We start from the raw sequence: 18,612 nt of genomic DNA, 5'->3' as shown, positions 1-18,612 counted from the left end.
AAAATGAATTTTTAAAAAAGACCAATAAAGGCTACATCTTTGGTTTTATGTTTGACTAGTTTTTTTAATTATTTATTTTTCCGAAATATCCAGATATCTTGTAAGCCAATCTTGTAAGTTATTTTGAAACAATCGTAGCAATCGTATTTAATTGTTTAAATGGTCGGTACTGTTTCATATTTTAAACTAGTACATTATTACTATTTGTACTCATAGATACAAAATTCTGTCAAATGCTTGTTTAGTAAATGTTACAATAAATTTTAATTAAATGAAAAATTGCTGTTCGATTGTTCCTAAATAGTGGAGCAAATTTCTGCAGCATCTGTTGACAATAAAATTGAGTATTTTATTGAGTATATTTGATAAAAACTATGGTTTAATTAATATCATCATTTGGGGTAATATTTAATTTAAATTAAAATTTGAAACTTGTTCCGGGAAACTTTTGCGGTTAAGTGTAATTTGCAGTCAGATACCGAAGAAATAAGTAGGAGTGATTCTGTATAATGTTATTTTGTGAATTAATAGGATATTAGCTTCTTTTATTATTTTTGATAAACTAAACTAAAAATAGATTGCATAAATATAAATAATATCTTTTACAATCGATGTAAGTGTTCAGAGTCCCTAACTGATTGCTGCAAGATTGTGTTCTATATTTCATAACATTTAATGATGTAAACATTTTGGAGACCTTGCTTTAACGATAATTATTGATACTTTGTAATCACAATTAAAATAGAAATATTGAAATGAATACTAGTAGAATCATATAATAACAGTTCAATAATTATGTAAGTTTCGGCTATGATTGTATTCAAACAAAAAATATTGCTTTTAGTGTTCTAAATCGAGTCGAGTCTTATCACTTGGGTAATGTTCATTGTTTTTGTAATTTGTTGCTATTTTTTATAAATTTGTAAATGGGATTTAAAAATTATTAAAACAAGATATTAATTTATTTGCATTCGGCATTTTTTCATTTCGTAACGTATAGTTTTATATAACCACTAGCAAACCCGACGAACTCCGTTCCGCCACCAGATGGTTTCGTGAGTTAAATGAAGAAATTTTTTGTTTGTTTTATATTTGAAAAGGAAAAATTTGATTTTATTATACAACAGTAATGAATTCATTTCGATTACAAAAATGAAGTGTTTTTTAGTTGAACTTCTCTGAGTAAATGAAAGTGAATTCCGAAATTATCCGTTTCATTGAAGTGCTCTTTGGTAAACCACATTTTTTGTTTTTGGGTCTGACGTTAACACAAACAAAGCGGATGGTTTTCCAACTCGTGAACAGGCAACGTATAACTGCCCATGTGAAAAACAATGATTTTCTAAATAATATATTTGAGATTTATCCCGCAAACACTAAGGGATTGGTTTTGCGACTTGTTATTGCGAACGCAAGGCGAACTGGAAATTGCAATCGTTTGAAGTCAAACGGAAGACCAGTCGGAATCATTGGTATGTCACCAAATCGCCAGCAATTTTTTATTGAATGGTGAAATTCAGTGCGTGTACATCATATTTCTTGGCGGCAAGAATTGCTCGTTGACTCAAGTCAACTGGTTAATTGACCAAGCATAATTCTGATAATTCTTACTTATGTCATTACTCGAATTTTTAATTACGGTGCATGAAGTTCTAGCAATTTGCATTAGGGCACGATGGCATGCACCATTAATTTTCTCAGCTATAAACCTTACGGAGCCCGAGACCTTTCCCAAGAATGCAAAATTGTCGAAATCGGTTCGTGCGTTCTGGAGTTAAATCGTCAGGAAAGAAACCCCGACTTATTTTTATATATATAGAAGATAATCGTCGTACAATATAATTTTAACATATTTGAGAAATAGTTGTAATTTTTTTTACAAAGTACAGTAGAATCTCGATTAACCGGACTAATTATTGTCGATGGGCATTCGGATAATCGGAATTCCGGATAATCGAATGTATTAAGAATAATGTAAATAAAAACAACAAATAACTTAGATAACATTTCATACATAACTAAACTGGAGTATTAATCATCATGGAATGAAGTATTTTCCAACTTATGTACGAATAATTTGTTTACAGTATGTATTTGGTAATTTGCATTTGGTATTCATGAAATAATTAGAAAATAAGTTTAATTTAGTTTAAAATATTTGGTGATTTGACGTAAGCAACTTTTCATCTTCATTGCTGCTATGTCACGAATTGACGAATTGGTCCTATAAATTGGTCGCGGCTGGTAGTCGTATTGTAATACGGTTTCGAAAGTACAGTTTAACAGATTTAATATGAAAAATATTTGATTTTTATTGACGAGAAGACGTGCTGATCAGTTTTTGGCAGAAGCAGGTCGTACCGTTTTAGAAATATTGGGCAAAAGGTGCAGCTAGTGGTGTATGGCATCATGCCTTAAGGCAAATTGCTGGATCTCGCTAATATTAAATGTTTTTAAATATATTATTATAAATACTGTAACTTTTATTATTCGTATTCTATAGACAAAAAATAAAACCTTCGTTTCTTCATACTGTCAACAAAAGGAAAACGTTTTTTGAATCGTTAAAATCGGATGCTTCGTTCTCTCAAAAACTACCACTTTGCAAATTTAGCTTCGTATCTCCAAAACAGCTGGACCTCTCTTTGCCAAAAACTAATCAGCACGTCTCCCCATCAGTAAAAATCGAAAATTTTTGAATATTTCAAATCGTAGACGAAAAATTGTATCCACACAAAACACACACATAAATTTTTCTATAGGTAATATAAAAAAGTCTATATTCGATTTTTGGACAATTACTTTAACTTACCCTTCAAAAGGGAATTTAAAAGATGGCAATTTAGTTTTTGAGAGTACGAAGCTTACGATTTGAATAATTCAAAAAACATTGACTAGATGAAAACCTGATTTAATTTTTGGGAAGGCAGGTCCAGCGGTTATGGACTCTCCATAAAAATAAGTTAGAAAATAGTCATTTTGCGGTCAAATATGTTTGTTGGACATATGTACACCAAATTATCAGATATTTTATAGAGATTTTAATAATGTGTACACATTTTGTGTAATTTTTTTTTGGGTTCCGTACCAAGATTTTTAATTACTTACATTTAATGTTAAGAAGGCCATGCTTGCTTAGGAGCATATCTCTGGGTTTTGAAAGTGTTCTTTTCACAGGGGGTGTAACTCAGTGGTAGAGTGTCTGCTTCGCATGCTGAAAGTCCTGGGTTCAAATCCCAGCTCCTCCAAGTACAGAATTTTTACATTCAAAAATTTTAATTTGACAAAAGTGTAGAAAACACATAATGTAGCAAATACGATTGTCTCCTCACTTTTTATATTACACACTTTATTTCAGTAAATAAAGTTTATTCCGATCATTACTATAATTGTTACAAATATATTAAATCTCATACAATGGTATGTATCTTATATTGTATATATCTTAAATTCTATGGTATAAATTCATATTTAAACAAAACAACCTTTACCATTATATTAACAATGATTATTGATATTTCAGTCTATTTTGTATATATTTCGATTGTTTTAGTATGAACTCTGATTCACAGCCAATCATTTAAATTGTTGCTTATTGCTTTCTCTTAACTACCTACAACAAAATTCTACATTATATAAGTAATATTTATTCTTAATATTAAACTAAATTGCAATATGTACTTTATTATATCGAATTACATAGACTGTTTTAAATAACTATTGAAGGTTGCTTTTTTATAGCTGAAATTTCATGCACTCCTATTTCAATAAAATACATTAATTCTATTACACATTTATACTAAGCAATTAAGAAATAACTGTTACTTTATATCAAATTAAATAAATGATTTAAATATTAACAATTCTTCATTTATACATATCAAAACTTAACACATGATATGTGATTATCTCGATTAATATTGTATAATGATTAAGATCATAATTTTATTAAACTTTTGTTGATTTTATAATTTTTATTATTCTTGTTATGTTTTGATGTTTTAATGTTAATTAAAATCATATAAATATTATTTTAAACTTTAGGTTGTTATGAACTGCTGAATAATGATGCATATCAAGTGTCGAGACACATATAAATAATTGATTTTATATTTTTAGAATAATAAATGTTCATAATATGAAGTAACAGTTATTTCTTAATTGCTTCGTTATCTAAATGTATGATAAAATATAATTATACTATTTAAAAGAAGAGTGTACCAAATTTGATCTCTAAAAGCAATCCTGAATATCAGTCAAATTAAATCTGCAATGATTGAGCAGGTTGCTATACATTCAATTACTCTTCACTGATAATAATTTCTCTCTATATAAGATATACTTTAAGTCTGCATCTATTATATTATTACCAATTTATAATTTGGAGCCAGCATAACTCTTCCAATCTGTTATGTCTTGCCACCAATCTGGTCTCGTCAAAGCATTTTCAGCTTGCATCATTTTCGATTGTAAATTTTTATAAACCTTAAATTAAAAGTGGTAGTTAATATAAATAAAATATATTATTATTTTAATAATACATAATTTATGTTGGTACTATTCTATATTTTGTTGAAATTTTTGCTTACCTGTCCATCGGACATTCCCAAAACACTATTCACAAAAAAGTCAGTAGGAGCAATTGCATCGACTAAGCCTACTGCATCTTTTTTAATAAGTGCACATAATTCTATTATAGATGTTTTTAATAGAATTGCAGGGGTTTCACCTTGCATATATCCTCCTAGAAAATGTAAAATGTTCAGTATAAATTTCAAATGTTATCGAGTAAAGTCAATTCTATAAAGCTTAAATAAAATTCCTTATCGAAAAGAAGTGAGTTTTACCTGATTTGACTTTGATGATTTCAAATAATGCTTACCTTGGTATAAAATGGAAGTATGTTTATCCAAAGACCAAAGGCCATATAGAGATATCAGTCGATTTAAGCTCATATAAATTTCTTTGTTGGATTTAATGTGGTCTTGTTCTATGAAATCTTTACAATGCTTCAATAGATAATGCTGAAATCAAATTATGGTATTATTACCCTTATGATGTAAGAAAGAAATTAGAAAACAATATATTTCTTTTGTGTTGGTTATTATAGTAACCTTTTGGGAAAGTCTTTCTAAAGAATACAACTTATCTTTAACTTCAAAAAGTAAAGATACATTTATATATTTTCAACTAGGATATTTATTTAAATATTTGCACTTATTCCATATGGAACATCAGCAAATATTTGATGGTACTTAAAAATGACTGAATTGAATGCCAATCCAGTGATTAGACATCCGAGTATGATGGTAAGCTAGAATAATTAGCTAAACAAAGTATTTTTTTTAAATATAAGCTAAGTTTTAAATGAAACTCACCTGTCCATATACTACAGACAATGTAACTGCGTAGAATGTTTGAGAATTATTTCTAGCTTCAAAGGCACTGCAACCTTGCTTTTTTAATTCATCGACTTTTATATGTGTTAATTTTAGTAGGTAGCAAGTTAGCCATTGGAATGCATTTAATATATCTGTAGATAGTAGGAATATATGCCATAATTATAGTTATTAATTGAATAACTGCATTAATAATAGTATTGTGTACTCAATGGCGATATTTTTTATATCTATGATTATTTTATTAAACATTTTGGTCAATTACTAAATAAATGAAATTGATCAAAATATTTATTTAATATATTCTCATTAGATTAATGAATTATGACAATGCTAATAAAATGCTGGGTGAACAGCAATTTTTTATTTTTTATTTGAGACTTCAAAAACAGATCTTTATCAAAAGACTTCCTTATCACTTCGTGAAGACATTTGTATCTCATATTTATTTTTTAAATAAATCTACTTACTCTCAATTCGCGTGCACTCATCCATATTTCTAGGAGTCCATTTGCCGTGATTTTGCAGGATATCTTCTAATCTCACTATGAAATCTGCAGATTTCAAAGGACTGCTTGATGTATCCTTAGTTTTGTATAAATTCAATAACCAGTTACTCGTCTGTTGAATAAGGACACTGTTCTCGCCTTCATATGTGCAGTTGGCGTCATTATCATTACGGAGATCGCCCAAAGCCGCAGCTGAAATATTTTGGTAATTAAGTTTATAATTACAGCTTGCAAATGATTTTATTAAAAAATGTTCTTGGCAACGTTTTTTAATAATTATTTGGATGGAATGCAATTTTAATTATTTTTATTCAAGTAAATTCAGGTATAATTTACCTTTTAAATATCCGTGTCCTCCGCAAGCTTCTCTGCATTCTTGGATTCCATCTCTCGCAATCCAGCTCGCGAGTGGCTTTAAACTTGAAGAAAGTGCATGGATTTCCATACCTAAAATTAATTTTATACAAATTGTTATAAAAAGATAAATAAATATTATAAACAAGTTACAAAAAAACGACGCTGGTTGAATAATATATCTTCTGTTTCGATTATTAATTTATCTTTATATGTTATTAATTTAATTATCGAGTCGAAATAGATAATTTTGACGTCTTAGAATCAAATCTAGATAAAATTTGCATCGAAATAAGTCTATATTTTAGTGACTTTACGATAAAAATTCAACTGATTAAAAATGTACAATATAAGTCTACATAGAACAACGATTTTTACTTTCTTAGAATTGCGCCAGAATATTACAAAGTTTCAGAATTTACAAGATTTAAAAATGCTTGTAGAATATTTGCAACGCATAATGTTAAAAACTTTTTTCATTCAATTTTATAGAGCTCTCTGCAATTATTTGCAGTATTTATCAGTAAATTGAAATCTTAAGTAGAAACATTGTCTAAGTATTGAGTATTCTCACTGTAGAATAAAATTCTGAGAAGAGCAGTTTTACTTTAATTTACTTAATTTTTGCAAAACTTATGTACGAAGTACATAACTAAAAAAAGTAAACAATTTTATTAAATTAATTAAGTTAACCGAAAATAAAAATATTTAATGTATTTAAAAAAATATGCATACCCTCGTCATATAATCTCGAAGGGTAAGGGATTCATTTATTTGTGGTGGCTCTCACACCATGGACCTGCCTTCGGGCAGACTACTATTTACTATTATTATTAATTATTATTATCCTCGTCGTATTGAGGATTGTATAAAGACATACTAGAATTACATAAATAAATTTCACTATCCTAAAACCAAAGAAATGTTTATCTATATGAATCAACAATTTCTTTAATTATTCCGTTAAGTATTATTAACTATTGAATAAGAGCTTTTTAATATTTTTTTAAAATGAATAATATGGTTCAAATCTATTTTTTGGATAATGTGCATTTTTATAAAATCAGACAATTTCTGAAGAATGCAATAATAATCGATAATTAAATTAATAACAATAATTATAATTAATTAATTTACTCATATAATTTGAAAGTTGATCGATTTTAGTTCATATGTTGGTTAAAAAATAAATATATAAAGTTGAAAAAAGCTCATTTACCCACTGCGGCTCTTTTGTTATCCAGTTCTTGCTTAGATAATTTTTTATCTTCATTCGATAAAATCCCATTGCTATATTTCATATGGAATGCGCAAAACCAATCAGTAACAATAATCAGAACATATGTTGACGCCAAATAAGGAAAGAGCCTATTTTGCTGAAAAAGGAACAATTATAATTAACGTACATTAAAATTTTCGAGAAATCATTAATAGATGGCACTAGCGTGCTCCTCCGTATTCTGGGCAGCGCAACACACGCCGCACTGTTGCACACAGGTGAGCATAAAATAAAACTGTTTTGTCGGCTCGTCACTCTGGTTTCCCTTCAGAGCGAATAAATCTTTCGCCTTTTACTAAAGATTTCCGTGGAGGGGAGCACTCAAATGAGTATGTAACTCAATTTTTTGTGAGCCCGGCGATTTAATTCGCTGGGCCAATAAACTATATTAAAATCTAATCTAAGTAATTTGCAATGTGATATATTGCTTTATAAGTACATACATTAAATATATATGCAGTTAAAGTGTATATTCACATTAGCACGTTAATCGTCATGTCAGTTATACGTGTCTGACGCTAAAAGTTCTACATGGGCCATGTCAGACATATATACCAAGCATACGCGATTTGGAAGGAGAAAAAAGTTTTAATATGAGACCATATCAATCATGAAAATCGTGTTTTTCTAGAAATTTCGTTAAAAAATTTTCTTCCTTGGTTGCATTAAGTTCGCTTGATTAATTTTTAACCAAGTTATCGAATTAAATTAAACTCACGCTGTAAATATATTGTATATGCAATAATTGTTACTATATATATGTCGAATTAAATTACCATGGCCCACGTGATAATTTTTATGATACCTGAATAACGTGTTAATGAAAAAGGCAATTTTACCTGATGTTGGTATTCTATGACTGGATATTCACTATCTTCTGATGGACCAAATTGCTTTCTTACAGCCGAATACCTTATGGCTATTATTATTGCTTTTGATAAATAACTACTGCAGATACCTAAAATACAAAAAGTATGTAGACTAAATCTATATACCAGTAGACCAATATCTATATATCATAAATAAAACTAAAGAGCCTGGTAGAATTGGTTTATCTATTAAAATTATTATTTTTTAACTTTAGAAAACTTGTTTGATCAATAAGTTCTTTTCTTGTTCATACTTGATTTTATATAAAGCTACTATCTGGCAAATTCTAGAATTAATTTTATTATTACGATAAAATAGAAATATTATGGTAATGCTATGTTACGGGTCTATCTTTGTATGGGTTGGTAGAAAGGAATTGCGATAGGGCTATGTATTAGCTGTGCTATCAGGCGTTTTACACATAAAACCTAACATACACAACGCGCAAATGCCAAATAACTACAATTTTATCATAAGTGCAACTTTCTGATGTCTTTTCCTAACGTGAAGTTAGATTTCATGAGTAAAACGTCTGATCGCGCAGCAAAAACAGTTTGAGACTACTACCAACTCATACGAAGATAGACCCGTACATAGCATTACCAAAACATTTCTATTTTGTCCGAAAATCGGCCTATATATATATGACAAGCTTTGAAACGAAAATTGTGGTCTTCCATAAATAGTCTATATTATTTTAATTTAGTACTTAGTACTATTATTACCTGCGATATTGACCCTGCCTCCACTTAGAGCCCCGAAACTTGCACCAATTTTCTTTGAAGGATCTTTATAAGGTGTCGTATAATTGCCATCGTCTTGGACGTCGCCAGTTTTTGAGAGCAGATTTTCCTTTGGAATGCGATATTTATCAAATAACAAAAATCTGAAAATAGAAGATATTATAAAATTACATCTTGTTACAGTAGTAGTAGGTGAAATCGTGGTAGTTGCTTGAGCTTTAAGTTACTTCTCACTGAAACGTTTTCACAATTTCACTTGATGATAATAAATCACAAATCGTAAGCTGCCAAACTTCGATCAAAACAAACCATACCGAACATTGTTGCCAGCGATTTTTATCCACATATCTTCACTTATTTTTTATCATACGTAGATGGCTTAACATACTTTTAATTTCACTGCAGGGATGCAATTTCAGTGTTTCATTTAATCTTGCGTTTATTTGTAATGGCTATCTATTAAAAAAAATCTGTTTTGCTAATAAATATCATAAATTACTGAAACTTCAGAAATTACTGAAACTGAAACGGCCATTATTTAGGTGTTGGTATTTTATATGCTTTTCATTTTATTGAAAGTGTATGCAGTAACTTGTATGTAAGGTATAAAGTTAGCAGTCATTGCGCTTTTATCAATTTTATTCTCGATGTGATTTATAGTTTACCAAAAGGAATGAGAGTGCTTTATAACTTACCCATTATCAATACCTTGTAGGCCAATTTTCTCTCCCATATCACCGACTATTACACCAGCAAAAGGCAGTAATGTCTTGGGATCGCGAACAGGCACCAGGAATGGATGCAAGCCGTGATTTTTGCCTTCAGTGAAAAGCTTTGCATACACTATAGCGTGCGTTGACGACTTTCCTTCAAAAGTAAAAAAAAAACATTTTGATTTATTTACTGAATTTTATAAAAAATGTTTTTTTATCGTTACTCATGGGCTAGCGCCAACTAGTCTTGGGTTCGCTGGTTCGATTCCCGCTACCGCCATAGTCCGACATCAGACAACTTTGATGTCAAATTTCCACTTGAGGTTATAGATCTCAAATACAGCCTCAAGTGAAAATCGTCCCTCGTGGGTGTAGTTGCATATTTATAATAAAAATTGTGAGCAAATACTTCGAGTATAGTTAATAATTGGATTGGACAACTACTGAGTTGCCACCCATTCAAAAAACCATATAATTAAGTCAAAACAAGTACTGAATGTCCTAAGACAGACTGCAATTAAAAAAAATGTAAAAAGATCGTTACTCATTCTGCTTTGTTAGCTGTATCTTATGTTGCCGACTCATTTTCGCACTTTTAAGAAAATAAAATTATCAAACATTGAGAGACATATATGCCGACCTATTTGAGATTTCTCCAGATCACAATATTTGAACTAACATTTATCGTTATCATTATCGTTATCATACATACATTATCTACTACCTTGATTTTAAAGCAACAAAAACAGACGCTCTTTTTGATAAAGAATTCTTATTTATCTGATACTTGATTACATTAAAAGGTTTACCTAAATTGCCAGACCAGCACTTGGCAGCTTCAAAATCTGGTGTATGTAAGACAAACTGTTTCGAATCAGGATCGTAGTGTGCTTCGCATCGCATTCCCTTTGTATTTGTTCCATGGGATATTTCTGTTAAAGCAAAACAACCTGCATACTAGAAAAAAAATTGAAAAAAATATAATTATTGCGACTAAAAACTGGATTAGATTAGTTTAGTTAATTAGATGTACAACACTTTCATTCGTCGCAAAAATTTTCAATCATTGTAATGAGAGAGGCATGGAGAAACCTTCCCAAAATCAGATCAAAGCTTCATGGGATAATGAATTATTCTGACTATTTATGATATTACATATAATAAATATGTATATCATACGATAATTTGATAAAAATTGTATAATGGAAAACAAATACTGAAAAAAATAATGAATTGCCAAACGATATTAAGATGATCAATGATGACGACAAATTTAAAAGAAAAATAAAGAAATATTATGAGGAAGTTGAAGACGAAGAAGACTGAAGAGTTATATAAAGATAATTTAATTATAATAGATATTATATTAAAGAAAAAGTCAAATGAAATGTATTTATAAAATATGAAAACTGTTTTCATAATCTCTCATACCAGGCACTTCTGTCTGTCTGAGATATGAAAATAATGTATATATATATATATATATATATATATATATATATATATATATATATATAAATATATTAAAAAAATACTTCCCGTAGGGTAAGTTATTGTAATGGGCCGAAAATCGGAATTGAAAATTTTTACATTTCTCGACGTTTTGAAGGTTTCTGAACGTTTTGGCATACTTAAGAAAAAATAGATGTGTGTGTGTGTGTGTGTGTGTATGTATGTGTGGATACAAATTTCCAGTCACGTTTTAGGGCGCACGGATCAACCGATTTAAATGGTTCAAAAAACATTCGATTCCTATTGATAAGGAAAAGAGCTGATTAGTTTTTGACAAAGGCAGGTCCAGCCGTTTCGGAGATACGGAGCAAAGAGTGCAGAAAATAGAAATCGAATTTTTGAGAGAACGGAGTATCCGATTTGAATGATCTAAAAAACATTCAATTAGTAATGATTGGGAGAAGTGTTTATTAGTTTTTGGCAAAGGCGGGCCCAGCCATTTCGAAGATACGGAGCTAAATATGTAAAAAATGGCAGTTTTTGAGAGAACTAAGCGTCCGATTTAAATGATTCAAAGAACTTTCTGTTTGTCTTAACAAAATAATTTATTTTGAAAAAAAAATTTGTTTCATTTTTTTTTTTTTTTTATTTATTTTTTTTTTTTTTTTTAGTTTTTTGTATACTGAAAATATTTCAGATTTTATTTTATTATTTTATATTAGACAATGATACAATATTTATAATAATCTATTTGAAAACATTTAGTATTCAACGGGAAGTTCCAGCAATTTGCCTTAAGGCACGATGCCATAATTGCCTCAAGACAGAATTCCACTTACAGCTAGTTTTTTTTTATTTAATGGCTTTGCTAACTTTGAGCATTTAGCCATCTACTGCAATACATTACATTCCAAGCGATATCTTTCTATTCTATAAAATTGTTAGAAAATTTAATTATTATGAAACGAAACTATCCAGAAAAAAATCTGTCCGATTATTAAAAAAATATCTCATCTATGAATTTAGAGGCCGCTAATTAATCAACGTAAGTTGATCAGAAATATATATATCTGGGGTCATTTGTCATATTGTATTGTTCTATGCGATATAAAAAATTTCAATCACAAAAATAAATTTAATTATTACCTCTCCTTCATATAATTGTAAGGCGTACGCACTCAATCTTTCGCTTCCTAAGCTCCTGACAACATTTGGAACCATTCCAAAAGTCAATGAAAATTTAATGCACAATGATGGGTCATAAAAGAATAATAGGCCTCTGAATATTGGATATAGTTCTGGAGTTTCTAGCACCTAATAAATAAATAAATTAATTGATTCCATATTCTAAAAGATTATTTTTATTTATATGCAATTGATACCTTGTAAATTGGTAGAATATCTCGACCCTTGAGTGTGTACATTCGTTTTATTGTTAAATTTCTATATTCATCTAAAGTTAACTCTTTGTTAACATGCTGGAAGATATTTTCATTTTGCATATAATCTGACATTGTTTTCTGAAAACATAAAATGTAATTATTATTTAACTGATAATATTGCTCTATTTAAGACTATTGAAATGAATTAAATCCATAATTATGATATTGAACGAGACTATTATTCTTTGCAACTTCACTTATAATATGGTAAGTAGCCGAATAAAAATTTAAACATGATACAAAAAATTAATGGAAGTAAATAAAAAAAATGTAGAAAAATCAATATTGACAAAAAAAAAACAATTTCAACAAATACTGCATGATTTATTCACCAAACAATTATTTTGATCAATTTAATGTTCTTGTAGTGTTTTTTGATCTTGATGTTTTTAATATTTAGGATGTTCTATTAATATTACCTTAAATCTGACACATTCTTCGCCATATAAGCTGAGGTTCATCAAACGCCAATCAAAGGTACAGTGATTTCTATACTCCGTCAAAGGTCCTTTCACAAAATCTGGATATATTTCTTTTTCGTGTATTATTGACTGGTCCATTTTGTAATTGTTGTTATGTACCATTGTGCTAAAAGTAAAATAATTTTGATAAGATCAATATTGCAAGATCATGAATGAGGTAACTTTTGGAGCTTTTTAGCTAATGCAGCAGTTGGTTTTATTTTATTCTTGTATTTTGTGCACGTGGCTTTGGAGCAAATTTACTATTCGCATTGATTAACTTTAATCATGAATGGGTCAAAACGTTTATGCTTAGTTAACGATAAAAATTCATTCTTGCAATTGTGACCAATTTCAAGAACTCAAAAAATATTATATAAGTAGATCACATAATGCAGAAAAATATACCATTGAGATTTATTTTTCGGCATCATAAATCGTTTTATAATTCTTGTAAAACTATACACAACTTTAGAAATACTTCTTTATCTCACTTCTACATTTTAGTTAATAATTAAATATTTCGCCATTTATATATAGTTTTGTTAATAGTATGTGAACACTAATATAATTTGTGATTTATTTAATTGAAATGAAAACATCCATATATATATTTTAATGTAATAATTTATTCAAATATGCAAATGCCTTAACAAGATTTTATTATTATTTACATTGTGAATAATAATATCATACTGAATACTGATATATAAAGAATTTTTATCATATGAGTGTATTTATAAACAGACTTATTAGATATGAATTTGTATACATATAAGTATAATCAAAGCTCTACAAAATTATCCAATGTGTGTGAATTTCAAAGTATTCAGGAAAGTTAAATTCCTTAGATTTCTTAAATTTTTGTCACACCCCCATATGTGAAATCTTATCTTATATTTTCTTCTATAAAATTTATATCTGATCAAAATTTACATAAAATTAACTAATCATTCAAATAATGTTTTTAAAAGTGCTTACGTTAGCAGTAATTAGTAATGTCAGGAAAGAAAGCTAAAACCGAACTTGAACACTGTTATAGTTTTAATTATATATTTATACAATATTTTATATTATATTTTATTATAGGTTTTTCTTTAAATGGTGAAATAATATGATAAAGTTGTTCATGGGCCTCCATCCAGTAATTAAAAACAGTTTCATTGGAGGAAAATATTTTTATTATGAAAACATACGTTTCGAGTCTTGATTTGACCCATCTTCAGTGCATACAAATAAATTGGAAAAAAAAACACAAAAACACTCGAAACTTGCAACAACAAGTCACGACAAGTTGACTTGTTACTCAAACTCCAAACGGACAACATGCCTCGTTTGGAAAAAGCTTTTTTATAAAAAATGTATTATTTATTTTCATTTTAATTTTACAATTATTTAAAATTTGTCACATAACTCGACGTTTATCAATTTGTGCAATTTTCGTGTGTTTTTGTTTTTTTTTTCAATTTATTTGTATGCACTGAAGATGGGTCAAATCAAGACCCGGAACGTATGTTTTCATAATGAAAACATTTTCCTTCAATAAAACTGTTTTTAATTACTGGATGGATGCCCAAGAACAACTTTATCATATATATATGTATGTATATTTTACTGTAAAGGTTTTATCATGTTATGAATCGCAATTTTTGCCATTACATTTTATTATTTATATTTACATTGTTCCGAAGTTTATTGTAGATAATATATTTGATAACATATTATTGACTTCAAAAAGCTTTTTAATTATCAAAACATTGATAAACCAAATTCTCCAATTGTAATTATGATCCTCGATTTATGAAGTTTATTATTGAATTTATTAAATTAATTTTTTATATAAAATTTTGAATCAAATTGCATATGAAAGTATTATAAATATATATTTTTAGAACAAATATTAGGGAATTTCAGTATCTTTTAAACCACATGAATCAAGTTCACATCTTTTTTCACTTTCATTTTTAATTTATTGTATACTACTGTAAGCTAAGATACACAGCCGTAACATTTATACCTGAATTCTATTACATATGATAATTATTCATGATACTATGTACATATTTCATTTTATTATGTATATATTTATGAACACATAATTATAACTTATAACATAGTTTATAGATGATTTATAGCTTGTTTACTTGCAAAGCTAACTAAATCTTACATGTACAAAATATTTTTTATATTGTATTGTATGAAATTGGGTTTGAAGGAACATGGTGATATTTTAATACTATGGCATTTAGAAAACCGAATCAGGAATAGAGTAGTTATTCTGAGCTTATTTTGAATTAGATTTGGAATTGGAATATCCTGTTCGTTGAAGCAAATACAGTTATATTCGTCTCTCTACCTACACGAAATATATAATATTCATAAAATATTCAAACATTTTATGGAATTTTGCAAAGGGATGCATAATGCGTGAAATATGCGTATGCTTATTACAGAGATAAAAATAAAAATATGAAAAAACAACAATAATGTGAATTGAACTTATTCACTAATAAAAGCGTTTATCAATTTAAATTTGAAGATCAGTCCTTCTTTATGCAAGGATTGTATAAAAAAATATATATACTTATACATTGATGTGAAATTTAAAAACAAAGTTTGAATCCGAATAGAAAGTGTTAAAGTTATGACATTTTTATGCAATATCTCTTGGACATTCACGTATTAAGCAACAAATTTATTAAAAGTATTTGTATATGTATTTGGATAAATATACTTTGATATTTAATAATATTAGATAGATTTTGCAATTGTTCCATTCACGTTTTTCATTTCAATTGTGAAGGGTATTTCCGTATTTGTATGAAATTGTTGTGTAAAATTTCAATGTATTTTAAATCTCAATGTGACTTTTGAATATTTGAATTATGATGAGGAAGTATATAATATATAGACCAGCGATCGGGGAACTTTTTTAATCATTCACCAATTTTTTTGTCTAAGTTGAAATTAAACCCATCGCGAAAATAGATTAGCCCCAATATCAACAATTATATAGCAAATACAATGAATATATCAATTAAAAATGCATACTTTTTACTCCCAAAAGTTTCATTTTTACCCCATTTAGGGTAATTTATTCAAATACGCGTAGATGTGAAAATAAAATTCATAATTTTATTTTATGACATATTTTCTTTAATAATAATAAACTGACTATACCAATAGAGTCTAATTTAATATCGTCAATGATACTGATTTTAACCAATGTGTCTTATGGCTTCAAGCATGTTGTCTGATTCATTCTTTTAGAATTTAAAAAACAACTATACAAATTCTAACTGGAAAGTGTAATCAAGAAATGTTCACAGAAATATTTTGAATGACAAATAAACAGTATTTGGCAATACATGATAATTTTTAGCAATGTTTTCTTCGACAAGTATTTCATAAGTATTACGTACTATAAACAATATTACAAATTAGACCATAAACTCATGAAGAATCGCAGAATGTATTGGTAAGCGCATAACTTAACAACGCCTGGACCAATTTGGCCAATTCTTTTTTTAAAATGTTCGTTGAAGTCCAAGGTTCTTAAGGCGAGAAAAAATCGAATAATTGCCGGGAAAACCCTAAAAACAGCCCTTTTCTTTTTCATATACAAACGTTAGTATTTTCATATTTTTGCCATCGGATACGGAATATTTACTCAAATCAATGGAGCGTTTTGGGTTTAAATTTTTTTTACTGTGCTCCAATTCGTATGAAATTTTGAAATTAGTTTTATACTCCCAAGTTCCAAAGTGAACATAATTTAGACTCCTTTGCCATTTCTTGGGGGGATGAAATCCCTCTCAGTGGTGTATTTTCATTTTTTTCAAAAATATTGATAAAAGAACTAATTAAGAAAAAAATGTTTTATAATGTTTTTCAAAAAAGCAAATAATCATTATATTATTTAAAGCAGTTGTACATTTAAGATCCATATGGGTGGATGTATATACATTTCAGTATAGAGTGTAGTGTAAAAAAACATAACAATAACATAATAATGTTTCACTAATTGGTAAATATCAGATTTGGTTATTAAAAAAAATTGGAACTTTTGAATTGTAAACATAAGTACAAGACAACGTCTGTCGGGTCGTCTAGTTTCTAATAAAAAAATATGTTAAAAATATAAAAACATGATTTCTTAGACACTTATTCTGTATTCTCTATATTTTTTATAACTATCCAGAGGCATTTAGTAAATTTTGGGAATTTACAATTGTCAGCCGTAAAGGGACATACAAAATAGACACTAACCAATTGGTTTATATTAAATTATGTTTTAAGCTTTATTCAATACTATGACTTCACTAGAAAGTTTTTGAACAATCAAGAATATTTTAAATCGCAAAGTGAATTTTATGTGTAATCATCATTACTAGCATTTAAATATTTAAATTTAACCATTGAATATTGTAAGCTTGAATCTAAAACCGAGAACTTTGTCCTAATATACCTAATTCGAATTGAATTTTTCATTCGTTTCATAAAACGATATGGTTTGATTTTTTTTTTGAAATTCAGATGTAAGTTAACAAAAAACGAGCACTTTGTTCTTCTTTTTTATTCGATTCATAAAACGATATTGTTTAAATTTTTCTCAAACGTTCAATAAACATTGAATGAATTTTATAAGCAATATAACAAGTCATTAAGATTAGAGATTTTGTAAATACACATACACTTAATATAATATTTTCATGTATAATCTTGTGTACTTATAGTTGGATATACTATTGAACATGCACTATAAGTAGAGAACATATTTTAATAATATAATGATTCAGTCGAATATTATTTTAAATTTGCAAAATTATCACATATAATATAATATAATATAATATAATATAATATAATATAATAATTAATTTTAATAAATGTAGGACTAATATCAATTGTAGATTATTTCACAAAATCATTTTTGCGACTACTAATTCCACTGAAACACGACTCTACATATGTCTTTGTCGATTTATTAATACAATTTGAATTAAATTTAAACCACTTGAACTTAACGAATATACACTCAAACTAATCTAATACGCACTATTTTTATTTACAATACTTAATATTTACAAAAAAGACTCACCTAAACAACTTTTGTTCTCTATTCTTACAATTCGTAAAACTTTTCACTGCGTTACTTTCTCTTTTAAAATTTCTTAAGACATTTAACAGTCTTTTATTCCCGCAACGCATGACACTACTGAACTCTGCTCAACTAAATTATCCAGTCTTATAGACTTTAATCGAAAATCCAGATTTTTTATCTCAGATAAAATATTATGAATTATGCCAAGTGCACCGTGAATAAGCATGTTTTTATTTATGTTTGCCTCTGGACGTATGTATTTACATTTATTTAAGAACTTTGTACT

The 18,612-nt window shown here is 28.1% G+C and overlaps 1 protein-coding gene and 2 non-coding genes across 3 annotated transcripts; 2 read left to right on the top strand and 1 right to left on the bottom strand.

The window, feature by feature from the left end:
- Positions 1–3,176: 3,176 nt before the first annotated feature.
- On the top strand, positions 3,177–3,248 carry Trnaa-cgc. Its single transcript has one exon. It is a non-coding gene; the product is annotated as a tRNA-Ala (tRNA).
- A 231-nt stretch (positions 3,249–3,479) lies between these two features.
- LOC113384698 (peroxisomal acyl-coenzyme A oxidase 3-like) lies at positions 3,480–18,468 on the bottom strand. Its single transcript, XM_026622451.1, has 16 exons — positions 18,324–18,468; positions 13,181–13,349; positions 12,702–12,839; positions 12,466–12,633; positions 10,677–10,824; positions 9,850–10,021; positions 9,137–9,297; positions 8,381–8,499; positions 7,482–7,638; positions 6,245–6,355; positions 5,870–6,100; positions 5,379–5,533; positions 4,883–5,024; positions 4,590–4,744; positions 4,371–4,485; positions 3,480–3,613 (listed from the first exon to the last, which is right to left on the bottom strand). Exons 1-15 carry the CDS (start codon positions 18,431–18,433, stop codon positions 4,375–4,377), a joined length of 2,247 nt encoding a protein of 748 aa, XP_026478236.1. The 5' UTR covers positions 18,434–18,468; the 3' UTR covers positions 3,480–3,613; positions 4,371–4,374.
- LOC113387091 lies at positions 7,793–7,915 on the top strand. Its single transcript, XR_003368060.1, has one exon. It is a non-coding gene; the product is annotated as a U5 spliceosomal RNA (small nuclear RNA).
- Positions 18,469–18,612: the final 144 nt, after the last annotated feature.

Source organism: Ctenocephalides felis, unplaced genomic scaffold (genome assembly GCF_003426905.1).
Source record: "Ctenocephalides felis isolate EL2017-DRISC unplaced genomic scaffold, ASM342690v1 CF-g0.4_SCAFFOLD_03571, whole genome shotgun sequence".
Lineage (NCBI taxonomy): Eukaryota > Metazoa > Arthropoda > Insecta > Siphonaptera > Pulicidae > Ctenocephalides > Ctenocephalides felis.
Note: the sequence above shows the minus strand (reverse complement) of the source record. Positions and strands in the feature narration are given on the sequence as shown.

Excerpts from the sequence above, each read along its gene's own strand:
- LOC113384698 (XM_026622451.1), bottom strand. The coding sequence starts at position 18,433 with ATGCGTTGCGGGAATAAAAGACTGTTAAATGTCTTAAGAAATTTTAAA. Across the intron at positions 5,534-5,869 it reads TGAGTGCACGCGAATTGAGA|ATATATTAAATGCATTCCAA; the intron begins GTAAGTAGATTT and ends TACTATCTACAG. Across the intron at positions 4,486-4,589 it reads TGGGAATGTCCGATGGACAG|GTTTATAAAAATTTACAATC; the intron begins GTAAGCAAAAAT and ends TTTTAATTTAAG.